This window comes from Chinchilla lanigera, unplaced genomic scaffold, assembly GCF_000276665.1.
Source record: "Chinchilla lanigera isolate Chin_1 unplaced genomic scaffold, ChiLan1.0 scaffold00057, whole genome shotgun sequence".
Classification (NCBI taxonomy): Eukaryota; Metazoa; Chordata; class Mammalia; order Rodentia; family Chinchillidae; genus Chinchilla; species Chinchilla lanigera.
Genome location: NW_004955458.1, coordinates 2,702,652 through 2,716,994, shown reverse-complemented (window position 1 = coordinate 2,716,994; position 14,343 = coordinate 2,702,652). Strand labels below are relative to the sequence as shown.

General features: G+C 33.4%; 1 protein-coding gene and 1 pseudogene across 1 annotated transcript; one reads left to right on the top strand and one right to left on the bottom strand.

Annotated features, from left to right (window-relative positions):
* Positions 1–255: 255 nt before the first annotated feature.
* On the bottom strand, positions 256–8,696 carry LOC102020532 (annotated as a pseudogene).
* A 2,838-nt stretch (positions 8,697–11,534) lies between these two features.
* Positions 11,535–12,512, top strand: LOC102020216 (olfactory receptor 6C76). Its single transcript, XM_013520799.1, has one exon. The coding sequence runs from the start codon at positions 11,535–11,537 to the stop codon at positions 12,510–12,512; it is 978 nt and encodes a 325-aa protein (XP_013376253.1).
* The last annotated feature ends 1,831 nt before the right edge of the window (positions 12,513–14,343 follow it).

Below are 14,343 nucleotides of genomic sequence, written 5' to 3'. Positions count from 1 at the left end.
TACCTCCTGCTTTTAAAGATACACCTTGCTCTATTAGATTCCCAGTTTAAAAAGAAAATACACTGTCCACAGAAATACTGTAACACAGAAAATTTTAGTCCAAGACCAAAGAATATGTACTGATATTTTTTGCAACTTCCTGAAATTCTTGTTATAAGTGATGTAAATGGTACAATAATTGAAGAAAAAGATCATTAAAAAGTCAGCATTACATAAATTTCACTGACTTTGGAAGAAGTAATAAATGACAAATTTCTATACTGTAAGCTAAAACAAAAAAGACAAAGATTTTTGGATTTAAGTAAAGAACTTTTAAAAAGTCTTTTGAAGTGTCTGTGACCATAAATAAGCATACAGTACTTGTGGTTAACAATGTACTATGAAAATTAGGAACAGCTGTGAAATATACGTACATACAAACTCAAGGTATGGAATCTAACACAAAGATTCTGGAACAACAATTGTTATGTAAAAAATTTAATTGATTTAGAAAATTATCAAATGGAATGAATAGGAAGAAAATTTAAAAACTGTAACCCTCAGTTTAGAATCTAGAAAGGAATCGCCTTCTAAACTAAAGACAGGTTAAAATAGATGAGAGGAATTATAACTTTCAAATTCTAATTTTAAGAAGAAAACTACAGCTAGAACACACAGAAGTTGTTCAAGGTTACAATGTCTTTTTTTCCCTTTCAGAAAAATCATTACAAAAACTACCTAAAAGTCTTAAAAGTGAAATAAGCCCTGTAATCTGAGGACCTTTGATTTTCCCCTGTGAATTGCTTTTCCTCCCACTGACTTCCATCCTCAGGAAACAGTATCATTTAGTGCGCAGCATATCTCTAAATACAAACCAATGAAAACGGTTTACATCCTAAGCCAGCCCACAGCATGGATGGCCTGACAGATTGTAAAAATAGAAACACTAGATTAACCATCTTGAGGAGAGCCCAAGACCATACAATGTGCCTCTCTCTCTTGAGGGTCTGCACTCTACTCTCTGAGGGTGTACTGATAATAATACACCTAATAAACCTCTTAAGTCTCTCAGGGACATATCTTGAAGTTTGTTTTTCTGTGACAGGGTCAAGGAACCTACCATATACTAGTTCATTGGGGTGAACTGAGGTCCCCATCTTCTCTTTGGGATACCTCCTCAAACACCATCTGACTACAATCTAATAAACTGAATTCCGCTGAAAATAATACTGTTTAAAACTTCCTCTTTCTTGAGAGATTCAGAGGAAAGGTTGTCTTGTTTCATTCTTTTTAAAAATTTCTTTTCTAAATTAAAGAGAAAAAAACAATAAAATATGACACAGAATTTGAAAACGAGGCGATAAGAAATTAACAATGCTTTTTAAAATTCTTAACCAAAACTTTACAGCTAATTTTCTACTTGCATAGATTCTGTGAGTGACATAGAAGGATGTTTTAGTATTACCTGACAGTTGGTCTGTGTCTAGCATGATACCCAGGCTCTTTGTGTCCTGAACAAAGAATTGAACAGGACCCAGAGAAATAGTAAGAAAAGCAGAGATTTATTACAAGGAATACATACCCTGCAAAGTGGAAGTAGTCACAGAGAAAACTCGAGTTTGTTTGTTTCAATGTAGCACCATCTGCTTTAGGCTAGATTTTAAAGTATGTTTGGGAGAATTCCAAGAGGCCAGGAGCCATAGAAGGTAATTTCCAGCAAACAAAAAGACACTCTGAAGAATGGAGCACGGGGAAGAGCCAGAGATGGCCACTGCAGTGCATTTTAAGGTTGCTTCTTGTCTGTTTTCATAGTATATGGGGGAGAGTCCAGGGGTGCTAATTAAGTGGGAAGGGGAGGATTTGTTTTGGTTTGTTTTGTTTTAATGGCCTAGATGGAACTAAGAGGATAGATGTCCAATCTCACCAGAAAACTCAAAACTTCAACACTAGTTATATAATAATACTGGGGTTACTGTAAAGCTGTTAGAGGTCATCCTCCTCAGGCTCATGCCAGAGTTCAAGGAAATATGATAAGAGCAGAAGCATATTTTTCAGGCTCATGTGAGGATGTTAACTGAATATGGTGAAGGTAGGATCATCTTTCTTAGGCTCAGGTCAACACAAAATGAAAAATAGGAGACCAGGAAAATTTTGTGTGCTCCAAAATCCATAATCAAGTTTTTTGTGATGAGTTTAATGCCAGGATGTTTCCCACACTACTTTCTGTCTCAATAGTACCTGATTAAGTATCTTCAATTAACACAGTCACATTCATGAAAAAATGTAAGTGAAATTATGTGGTTAGCAGTGGTAGTGATCCACTGCATTTTGGTATTGAGATAATACACACAAACAAGATTGGAGACGATATTGTACATATGCCAGTTTGGTGGTTGCACGTTTTATCGGCTTCTTTAGAGGATAAAAGAAGTGATTGTGGAATGACAATGGGATTTGTATACAATAATCTACCTTGCAAGCCCATATTACAAGTTAATTCATTTGGCATGACAAGCATTCAACAAATGAGATAAAGAGAAAAAGGAAGGAAATAAGGAAGAAAGAGGAAGAAAAAAAAAGAAAAAGGAATGACAGAAGAGAGGGGAAGAGGACTTAAGGGAGGAAAGGAAGGAAGGAAGATTGGCTGGCTTCTGCAAAATTTCTAAATTCTAATAAAACACCAATACTATGAGATATAAGGAAGAAATCTTCCTGACAGGTTATCAAAAGAAAATTAGTTAAAAATATAGTGAGTTCACAAGTGAACTATATTCTGGGCATATTTTTTATGCTACAAAACCATGAAAGAAAAATGACATTTCTGAAATGAATTCATAGTGTAGTATTTAGGACATTAGCCAAATCGGAGCATTAAATAGAAGGAAGTAATTCTCTATGTTTAAGAGAATATCATGGGTATATATAGCACCATTAAGAATATAAAAATACCAATGAAGACTGGGTAGATATTTATGAGTGATTTCAATTACTTCAATAGCATAAAAATGATACTTTAAAATGGTAGTTGATATAAACTGCAATTGTCAAATTTCTAGGTGTATATTTTTATAAAAGAAAATCCATTATTTCAAGCTAGAAAACATATATATATATATATATATATATATATATATATATATATTTACTATATCATTCAGGGCTTGTTTCACTTGCATATTTCTTAGGATTCAGCACAGGTGAAATTGAAATTGTGAGTACTCCAATCCCCTTGTTTAAAGACACTCTTTCTTCTTCTGAAGATTTGATATACATAAAAAATACAGCTTCCATAAGAAATGGACATAACAGTCATGTGGGAAGAGCATGTAGAAAAAGAGTTCTTGTGATGCTGGGTAGAAGGGACCTTTGAAATGGTTCTTATGATATTTGCATAAGATAACATGCCCAGTAGCAAAGTAATCAGGAGGGTGATGATAGCTAAAATAAAACTTAATAATTCTATGACCCCTGTGTCTGAACAGGAGCATTTCAGGACAGGAGAATAATCACAAAAAAGTGGTCGATGATATTGGCATCACAGAATTCCAGCCACAGACCCATGAGAAGTCCAGGAGAGATAGTTGACAAATCAGTCAGCCAAGAAGCAACAAGCAGCAGGTTGCACAGTTTCTTGCTCGTGATGTTTGCATAATGAAGGGGTTTGTAGATAGTTACATCATGGTCATAGGACATGGCAGCCAACTGGAAAACTCTGACATACCCAAGAAAATGGCACCAAGTAACTAAGTACACCAAGCATCATAGGAAAATTTTTATCTGTAGCCACTATGCTGACCAGGAATCTAGGGATACAGGTCACTGTCAGTAAGATTTCTAAGAAGTAAAAATTCTGAAGGAACAAATACATGGGTGTTTTGAAGTCGGGATCCAGCAACATGAGAAGGATAATGATAAGATTCCCAGTGACACTCAATGAATATGTTATAAAAAAAGGAAAATTACAATTTGCCACTCTGGTTCCTCTATCAACCCAAGAAGAATGAATGTGGTCACCACTGTATGGTCTGTCATTGTTAAATTCAATCTGATCTGTGTTAGTTACATTAATTCATTGAGCAAAGATTGAGAAGTGATATGAAGAACTAAGTAACACAATTAAAATGCATATGCTTTTAAAAATTCTTTATAATTGTAATGACAGTCGTAACAAGCAATCAGAACAACAGTGGTAAACCCCTGATTTCATCTATTTTTCTGATTCTCGTTTTCTTAATTTTCTTTTCAGATCTGCTTTGTTGCAGGAAAAAATGGCTTATTATTATGTGTTATAGTTCAAAGTATGGGCTCATAGCTTTCACTGACTCCACAGTAAACATTTTTACCTTTGATTGGTTTCTCTTTATTATTATTACTAGAAGGCCAATGCTCTACCCATTGTGCAACAGAGCCAACTCTCTTTATTATTAAAATAGTAATTTTGCTCAGTTTCCTTCAGCAAGATACGCTTTCGGCTATATCTGCGGAAGTGTTTTATTTTAATAATCTTAGCTCATCAGAAATTTTTGCAATGAATATTTTATGTATGTTTTAACAATTTAATTTAATAAATATTTTCTGTTGATATATTTCCAGTTAGTGTTTTGGTTGCATGGTCCTACCAAGTAGAAATTTTTCAACAGAAAAGGAAAACTTGATGAATTTTAGACTCAAAATACATTATTCTCAAAATTAAAATATAAATATCAAGTTAAAATTTTACACAAAATTTGAGATTTGTTTTCTCAACTGTTTCTTACTTGTTTCAACTTCTTGACTAATTTTATCTAGACAAAAAATATTTACATTGAGTAATAATAAAGTGCTCCACACTTTACTAAATATAAAGGAATATGTTGCAATCACATTATTATTAAGAACTCTTGAAACTCATTATTTACTGTCATAATAGAGAATACAGCCACTAGTTTGAATGTGTACACTGAATCTCTAATCATGAGTTTCCCAAATATTTTCTTTGTTTCTCTAATTATGAATTTAATGAGTTTTGTCTTATGATAACACACACAGAATAGAATAGAATGGAATATATAGCAATACCTTTATACACCAAACCACACAATATGAAATTACTTTTCATGAATTCCACAAGGCTTTCTCTTGCAGGTACATTGTGAACCTTTTTATTATTAACCAAAAATGTAATATGAGTGGTGGTTTCAAAAAACTGTGTTTCTTTCTAACTCATACTTTTTTGTCTTCTCTCTTTCTTGATAGTTACTTAAAAATTCAGAAATATTCAATAACAAGCAGAAACATTTGTTGATCTCTTTCTCTAATTAGTATATATATACATATATACACACATTTTATATATCTGTCTATATATATATATGTGACAATTTCAAATATGTTTTTCTCCACAAATAAAGTAACTTGTGTCTGTATTCAGTCTAATTTAAAACCTGGAAGTCTAAGTTATTAGTACCAAAATAGTAACATTCATCAGTTTTTATTTCATTCTTAATATTGTCACTAAAATTTTTCATTCTCTCTTGAATAAAAATAACTGTGTCTCCACATCATCATGGATTATCTTTGTTCTGTAGTAATGAAGAACATATTTGCTGAGGACCTGCTTAGGAACTTGGGGATCTTCTGGAAAAACATGGTAATTGACTACTTTCTTCATTAACTATAAAAACAAAATAAGGCAACTAATTAATTATTTTTTCTGTTATCTATAAGGAAACCAAAAATATTGATGTTCAAAAGGAGTCTAATTCCCATAATTTCATAAAAAATCTTTATGTTTTCAAATTGAAATAGCCAAGGAAACTTCTCTCATTCTGCATTCTAAAACAGGAACTGAGGTAGGAACTTTGAGATCTCTCTAATGAACATTATACCTACATCATTTATGTCACTAATTATTAAACAATTGGCTCATAATACATGATGTGGGAGAAGTCAAACATACTTATTGTTTATAGTATCCGTAAAACCTCATAACCTGAAAAACAATGGTTTAAGCAACATCTTAAAAAGTAAGCTACAATGCTAGAGCGATGAAAGAATATCCTTTTGAAGGAAAAACATCTAGATTTGTATACCTGTCCTGTAAATTATAGGAATTTCTTGCATAAATGTAATCTAAAATGATAGAAGGAAAGTAAATATTCTATGTTTACTCATTACCATGAAAACTTTTAATTTTGTTGTCTAAAAATTGATTTTAAAAAGATATCTGAATTGGTAACAGGAGAAGCCTGGCAATTTTTCTATGCAGATTGTTATTGGTAATTTGTTACCATACCTATACTATGCTCTTTTTGTAATTGAGTACTAATCACACTGCAGAAAATGTCTAAAATTCCATATCAAACAAACACTGAAAATATTTCCCTTTCATTATGATGATGCAGTGGAGTCTCAGCTCACAAACTTAATTTGTTTTTGATTTTGGGGAGGGTGGCTACTTTCATGTTTGTCAGCTGATATGGAGATTGTGAAGTGAAGCAAATCTTTGCCAAGTACTTTTGTTTGAGAACCAAATTGCTTATGAACAGGAGCATTTGTGAATCGAAGAATTATTATACTTCAAAGAAGAGTAAATAAGTTTACTCAAAGCCCAAACCATTGAACTACTGGGGAGACTAAGAAAGTCATCCAAGACTACATCACAAAGATGAGTAATGACAGCATCCTTTTGGAGTGGAGGAAATTTAGTCTTAGATGTGACCAAAAAATTAAAAGTAAAACATAAATACAGGCTGATAGGATAAGTGAGGATTCATCGGTATGTGAGATAGCCTATGGAGCACCTGTAATGTGGGTGGAAAAAAGAATTTGCCAAGCTAAAATGAAAAACACAAGAGTGTGTTCATGTCAGCATACCCTGCCAAGAAGTACAGTGGGCAGTGAAGCCCTTTTGGTTTTAGATAAGGATATCTATACACATTAACTCTTCGAGACAAGATGGGTCAGTGTTCTTTGAGAGAAATGAATGGGTCTTACATTCATTTTTATCTTGTTCTGTTCTTTTAGTCTCAGTGCAGTGACTCATCACTTCCCAAGGCATACTTGGCAAGATTGTGTCAGCAGAAAAATTTTGCTGTGAAGACTTTTAATCATCTTGTCACCACATTAAACTCAAAAGGAAAATATTCTCATTAGGTGGAAAAATAATGAATTCAGTGGTTTAGATTACGGATTAATAACAAATGGAAATGGACTGGAAGCTTGCTTTCTTAACAAGGTATGGCTTCTGAGGCAGAACCTAGCATCTTGTGTACTCTTTTTTTGCTACACTTGAATTACTACAAATTTAGATCTTGGAGAGACATGCATGCATTACCTCTCATGTCTGTAAGAAAACCTGGAGGTGCTGCAAAGCTGCAGTCAAAGTGTCCTAAGACCTGGATTTACATCACATGGCTCAACTGAAAATGATGGGTTTACTTCCCAGATTACTCAAGTGGTTGGAAGAATCACATTTTGATAACAGTGGAATTCATGAGAGCTTATTTTTCTACAGCCAGCAACAAAATCTTTGATAAATGATTTCAAGCAACCCAATATCTGCATTCAAAATAATGAAATTGTATTCTTATTATACGCAAACCTGAATTTTAAATAGACTAAAAACTTAAACATAAAACCTGAACACCAAAACTCTTAGGAAAAAAAAACATAGGGAAAAATCTTTTTGGCACTGGTGTTAGCAATACTATTTTTGATGTGACAACTAATGTACAGGCAATGAAAAAAAGGTAGGACTAAACTGAAAATATTCACGTGGCTAAGTCAATATTCAAGAGAATGAACAGGCAATGTTTAGAATGGAAGAAAATATTTACAAAGTGGGTTGAAATGTTAAAATTCTACAAGTTAGTAGAATAGAAAAAAAATTTAAAATGGTCAAAGGACCTGAATATGCACTTTCCAAAAAGACATGCAAATGCCCAACAGGCATATGAAAAGTTTCTTAATATCACTGATCATCACGGAAACAATTCAAAACCACAATGGTATATTACCTGGGGCCAAGGATGTAGCTCAGGAGCATAAGTGTTTACCTGGAAGACTGAGGTCATGAGTTCAATTCCCGGTACCAAAAAAAAAAAAAAAAAAAAAAAAGAAAAGAAAAGAAAAGAAAAAGGTATATTACCTTATATCAGCTATTATGAACAATAACAACAATAACGACAAGGGATAACAAGTGTTGGTGCTCGTATGGAAAAAGGGAAGCAGGAAAACTACCCACTGTGGTTTCCATCGAAAAGTTACAAGGTAGACTTGCTGAGAATTCCTTGTATGTGATGGGTCCCTTTTTCTCTGTCTGCTACACTATCTAGATCTTGTTTTTGATTTTCAACAGTTTGATATGTGTCTTATGGGGTTCTCTTTGAGTTTACACTAGTTAGAGTTTGCTTAGTTTCTTGGGTTTGTAATTCATATCTTAAATCAAAATTGGCAAGTTTTCAACCACTATTTCTTTTTTTTTTTTATTTTAAGGAAAATAGTACAGAAAAAAAGAACAGTAGCAAATGCAAACAAAACAATGCAAGGACATCAGCCATTATTTCTTTAAATATCCTTTCTGCCCTGTTCTTTCTTTGTCCTGCATGAAAGTCACACAATGCTTATGCTGATCTGCTCGGAAATAATAAAAAATGTAAATGTAAAGTTTGACTTACTTCCAGTTTTAAATGAATATTAGCTTACCTGAGGACAAGAGCAATTCTCCTTATGTGCATTTTAGTTCCAATCATGGATCATAATTGTTATGGTTGATACATTGTGTCAACTTGGGGAGTCTTGAGGTTTGGCTAAGTGACTCAGCAGGGAGCCAGAGTACTTCATATTCATCCTGAGCCTGTGCAACAGGAAGGCATGGAGATTATGTGAGACCTACATGCCCTTAGGTGGGGGTAGCCTGTTTACAGTACAAGGGAGGAAAGGAGGCTTGTTGCCTCCCTCTTTTTGCTCTTGTTGCTTTGCTGTTCTGACCATGAACTGTTGCCCTGTGCTGTGTGCCGCCCTGCCTTGGAACCAGCAAAGTATGGGCTGAAAGCTCCACAAACTGTGAGCTAAATAAACCTTTCCTTCCTTAATTTTGGGTGTCAGGTATTTTGTCTCAGCATCAAGAGAGAAATAACCAAGACAATAATCATCTTTACTGGTTTCAGCAGTTGTTTTACAATTTTTTCCTTAATAGACTTATGGCTGAGTTTGCATTTTACATTTTAAACTTATTTTCCCTTAGTCTTAATGATGCATGAGTCATTTGCAAGTCAATACTTAAGGATTTTTTTTCATTGTGCTAATCCTCATCACTCCCCAAACACTGAGCTAACATCTTGCTGGAAAATTTCCAGCTCTTCTCCAGGGACATAAGTTCCATAATCAACAAATTAAAATGTTATTGCTAAAATTGATCTTGTACATAGATCCATTAGTGTCCTGTTATTACTTATCCCAAAAGTCATTACGAATTTATTTGCCTTGAAGAATATCTTTGAAATCAAGAGCAGCAAAACACATTAAAGACTCTATTTTTGGTTGCTTACTAGGGGAGAGTAATGTAAATGGCCCTCTGAGAAATATCAGAAGAGTCTACCAAAAATAATTTTGGAGAAATTGTATTTTATAATTGCAAAAAGAGCTTTCATCTAAAGATGTGATGTAAGGCGGTGGGTGGAATATGTCAGCACTATAGATGTTGGACGGTGTTAGAGATAATCATGAAGAAATTACTTTCCTGGATGTTTGGAGATGAAACATCAAGGAATTTGCAAATATGTTGGGAGAGGGAGAAAAGCTTTGCCTTCTCCATGTAGTATTGCCCCACTGCATACTTTTCATGTAATTAAATTGAGCATATTGCTTTGTGTTTATCATTTAACTTTTACAATCAATATTTTGAAAAGAGGTAAGTATTGTCAAGTCATTTTCATGTCATGTTTAACCTGTTATTCATTTTGTTCTATTTGTTATACAGCATTGTTTATTTCTCTTCTGGTACTTCTTATATCTCTCTCTCTTTCATGTATAGACAATATAAAAATTTATACTTAATAGTTTACTTGATAAGTGAAATGTGAAAGTGCATTAAATGATCATTTAACAATTAATGGAAATATGTGGAACTCAGGATGCATTCCTTAATATCTCTACATCTATAGTTTAGAAGGACATGATGTGTGCTACTGGTGTGGAGGGCCAAGGCAGTAATAAATGACATAGTTAAATTATCTGTGGATTTCGGATTGCCATATATAAGTATTTAAGTACAACATTAAAATAATAAATTAGACACACATGTCCAAATATCCCATGGTTTCTTTGGTGTGAGAAACCGAAAGTGTAAATAAGGACCAAAATGCAAAACAGATATTGTGAGATAGGAAGAAAATGTTCAAATGGAAGGGATAACTAGGAACTGGGAGGGAGGAAGGAAGGAAGGGAAAAGGAAAAAGGAAAAAAAGTGGAAACAAAGTGTTTGTAAAGAAGGAGGGAGAGAGGTGTTGAAAGGAAGGGAGGGGACTAGGAATAAAAGAATCAAGATAGTTCATGTACAGGTACAAATTCCCTAGGCATGAATGTGATCATTATGTATATCTAAAATGTACCAATGCAATTAATTAATTAAAAAAGGAAGAAAAATTCAAGCTGTCTCTGCCTGACAGTTTGAGTTGAGTTATTAGTCTTTATTTCCTCAGACTATACTTACACCTTGGATCTCCTTGTTCTCAGGTTTTTAGGTTCAGAGTGAAAGTAGACCACCAGCTCTGCAGAATGACTGTAGATGGTGTGACTTCTCAGAGTCCATAATTCCAAGAACCAACTTTTACAATAAGTTGCCTATTTATATTTTTAAAGAACCATACCCTCTGACCAGGCTTTTGGATGCCTAACTAGATTTTAAAAACCAATTTTAATAATTTTGAAACAATCAACTCGAAAAACTTATGTTATTTGAATTTTAATGGAAAAACACTAATTTTAAAGTCAAGAATGATGGCAGGGTTTTCAAAGTCTCCAGCAATATAAATAGAATGCATAGTGAATTCCAAAAAAGGGTAGTACTTATATAAACCATTTTTTAAATGTTTAAAACACAAGGTGTGAATGACTTATTTGCTGATTGCTTTTGGAAAGAAAAGGGCAAGAAAAAACTAATGGAAATATTGGTGATAACTTCTCAGAAAGGGCACTTAGAATTTTTCCTACAAAATTGAGTGTATCATTGATTTCAACAATCAATAAAAATTTTTATTCCTAGAAAAGATAATAAAGGAGAGGAAAAATGTCCTTCATTTGTATTAAGTTACATAATAAGGCATCAGAAGAATTTAGATTAAATTATTATATTTCCAATAGTAAATGTAATGGCTGAAGACAGTGAAAATATGTAGAGATTGATATTAAACATAGAAGTTTTACCTTAAATATGGTAGAACTGTACAAAATGGGAAATATACACATACAAATCTGAAAATAGACTTTAAGGCTTTATGTCAAGATACCATTGTACTTGAGAAATGTATGCAGATGTTTATGTTTCTCTTTTGATTTGTGTTTCATTCTTTCCCATGTTGATTTTATCTGTCATAAACCAACCAGCAGAAATGAGAAATAGAACATCTGTGACAGACTTCATCCTCCTGGGTCTGACAGATAATCCAGAACTCCAGGTTGTGATTTTCTTTTTTTTATTTGTCACATATGTACTGAGTGTTACTGGAAATCTAATGATCATAACTCTTACCCTGCTGGATTCCCACCTGAAGACACCCATGTATTTCTTCCTCAGGAATTTTTCCTTCTTAGAAATTTCATTCACTTCTGTCTGTAACCCTAGGTTTTTGACCAGCATTATAACAGGGGACAGATCTATTTCCTATAATGCTTGTATAGCTCAGCTATTTTTCTTCATTTTTCTTGGCTCAACAGAATTTTTTCTCCTGGCTTCTATGTCCTTTGATCGCTATGTGGCCATCTGCAAGCCCCTGCATTATACAACCATCATGAGTAACAAGATCTGTTACCAGCTCACCGTAAGTTCTTGGTTGGCTGGTTTTTTGGTAATTTTTCCACCACTGGCGATGGGCCTGCAGCTAGATTTCTGTGACTCCAACATCGTTGACCACTTTACCTGTGACTCTGCTCCTTTGCTGAAAATCTCTTGTACAGATACGAGCACTCTAGAGCTCATGAGCTTTGTTTTAGCTTTGTTCACTCTGATGACCACATTGGCCCTAGTACTTCTGTCCTACACTTACATCCTCAGAACAATTCTGCGAATCCCTTCAACTCAACAAAGAAAAAAGGCCTTCTCTACCTGTTCCTCACATATGATTGTTGTCTCTATCTCCTACGGAAGCTGCATCTTCATGTATGTGAAAATATCAGCAACAGAAGGAGTTGCCTTGACAAAAGTGGTAGCCGTGCTCAATACCTCTGTGGCTCCTATGCTGAATCCATTTATTTACACACTAAGGAACCAGCAGGTAAAACAAGCACTGAAAGATGTTGTGAAAAAGATATTTACCTCAAAAACATTGATGTGAATGCAATGTATAACTGAAACACACAGACCGTGCTATCCAGAAAACCAATAAACATATTTCGGGTCAGCTCCTCTCTGTTTTATTTAGTCTCTTTTCAGAAACACAACTCTTTGTGTTATTTGATATTTATTTAATGAACTTAAAAATCCTTTCCTAAATTCATTACAGAATGGTTTGATTCACTTGCACATGATATAATGAAAGAAGGACTAAAGTAATTTTTATTTATGTATATTTAAAGTAATGCGCATGTAAATATTAATCACTGTAATACTTGAGCAGAATAAGAAATTGCATTTCTTTATTAATTTATATATGTTTATACATATATATATTCTCACATATATATGTGTCACATGAGTAATTAACTCTGTGTTTGTTTTTGAGTGCTGCTTTATATGTAGTTTATCCTGCTTTTAATGCTGGTTGTTGTCCTTTTTTAAAACATAGTGGAAAAAGACATATGGTGCACAGAGATAATAAAGGTATAAACAAATAGCAAATAGAAAGTATAACAAGATAGAAAGGAAGGATGTTAATTTTTCCCTGGGTATGAAACCTCACATATTCAAAGTTTAAGATTTGATATTTATGGAAATAGGTATACATCAATGAAACTCACTAAAATACAGATAACAAGTATATTTATCATCTCCAGAGACTTTTCCTGCCCGTCTTTTTTAATTTTGCAAGAATACAACAGTTAATACATGCTCTTCACAAAATTTTTAGTGGAAAGTATCATATTGTTAACCTTAACAGTAATTTATAGTTGATCTGTAGAACTGACTCATTAGGCGTCACTGAGATTTTGCACTCGTTAAACAGCAACTCCTTATTTCCTCCATTCCTCATATCTGACAGCCACCATTCTACTCTATTTCTATGAATTTGACTATTTTTATGACCTTACTTATGTGGAACATGCACTATTTGTTATTCTATGACTAGCTAACTTAGTACAATGTCTTCCAGGCTCTGCTATGTTGCTGCATATGGCAAGATTTCCTTATCATGTAAGGATGAATGTCCTATTGTATGTGTATCACACATTGCTGATTTGTAGATGGACATTTAAATTGTTTCCATATCCTGGTTATTGCAAGTAATGATGCAATGTAAATTCATAAATAGATATCTCTTGATGGTCTTGGTTTCTATTCTTTTGTATATAGATACAAATTGAGGTTATCTGGGTCTTATGATATTGAGATATATACTTTTTGAGGAACATACATAATATTCCTATAACTGCTGGATTTTACATTCCTGTCAACCATATACATAACTGGTATGATATCTCATTGAGATTTTCATTTACATCTCCCTCATAATTAAAGATGTTGAGAACCTCTCTCAATCAGTGTTGGATGTTTATATATATTTTATCTGGGAAAATGCCTACTTAGGTCCTTTGTACATTTAAAACTTTTTTTCTATTGAGTTGTTGGATTTTCTTATAGATTTTGGATATTAACCTCTGACCTACTATATGACTTAATAAGTGCTTTATTTACTGCATACACTGCCAGATTAAAATGAAAATATATTCAGAATATTAAAAATAGCAAAATATAGAATTAAGTAAAAAAGCTGGTTCTTTGAAAACAAATACAATTCTTAGAGTAAGTTAAAGACTGAGAATATTCAAACAAATAAAATAAAAGGTGCAAAGGGAGATATTAAACCAGATACGCAAGGTTGGGGATATACCTCAGTTGCACAAGTGCCTGCCTGGCAATGCAAGGTCTTGAGTTTGATTCTTGGCACAAAAAAAAAAAAGAAAAAAAAATAAAACAGATACACAGACATGCAAAGAATTGTTAGAAAT

Bases quoted from the DNA above. Each gene is read 5' to 3' on its own strand.
- LOC102020216 (XM_013520799.1), top strand. From the start codon at position 11,535: ATGTTGATTTTATCTGTCATAAACCAACCAGCAGAAATGAGAAATAGA.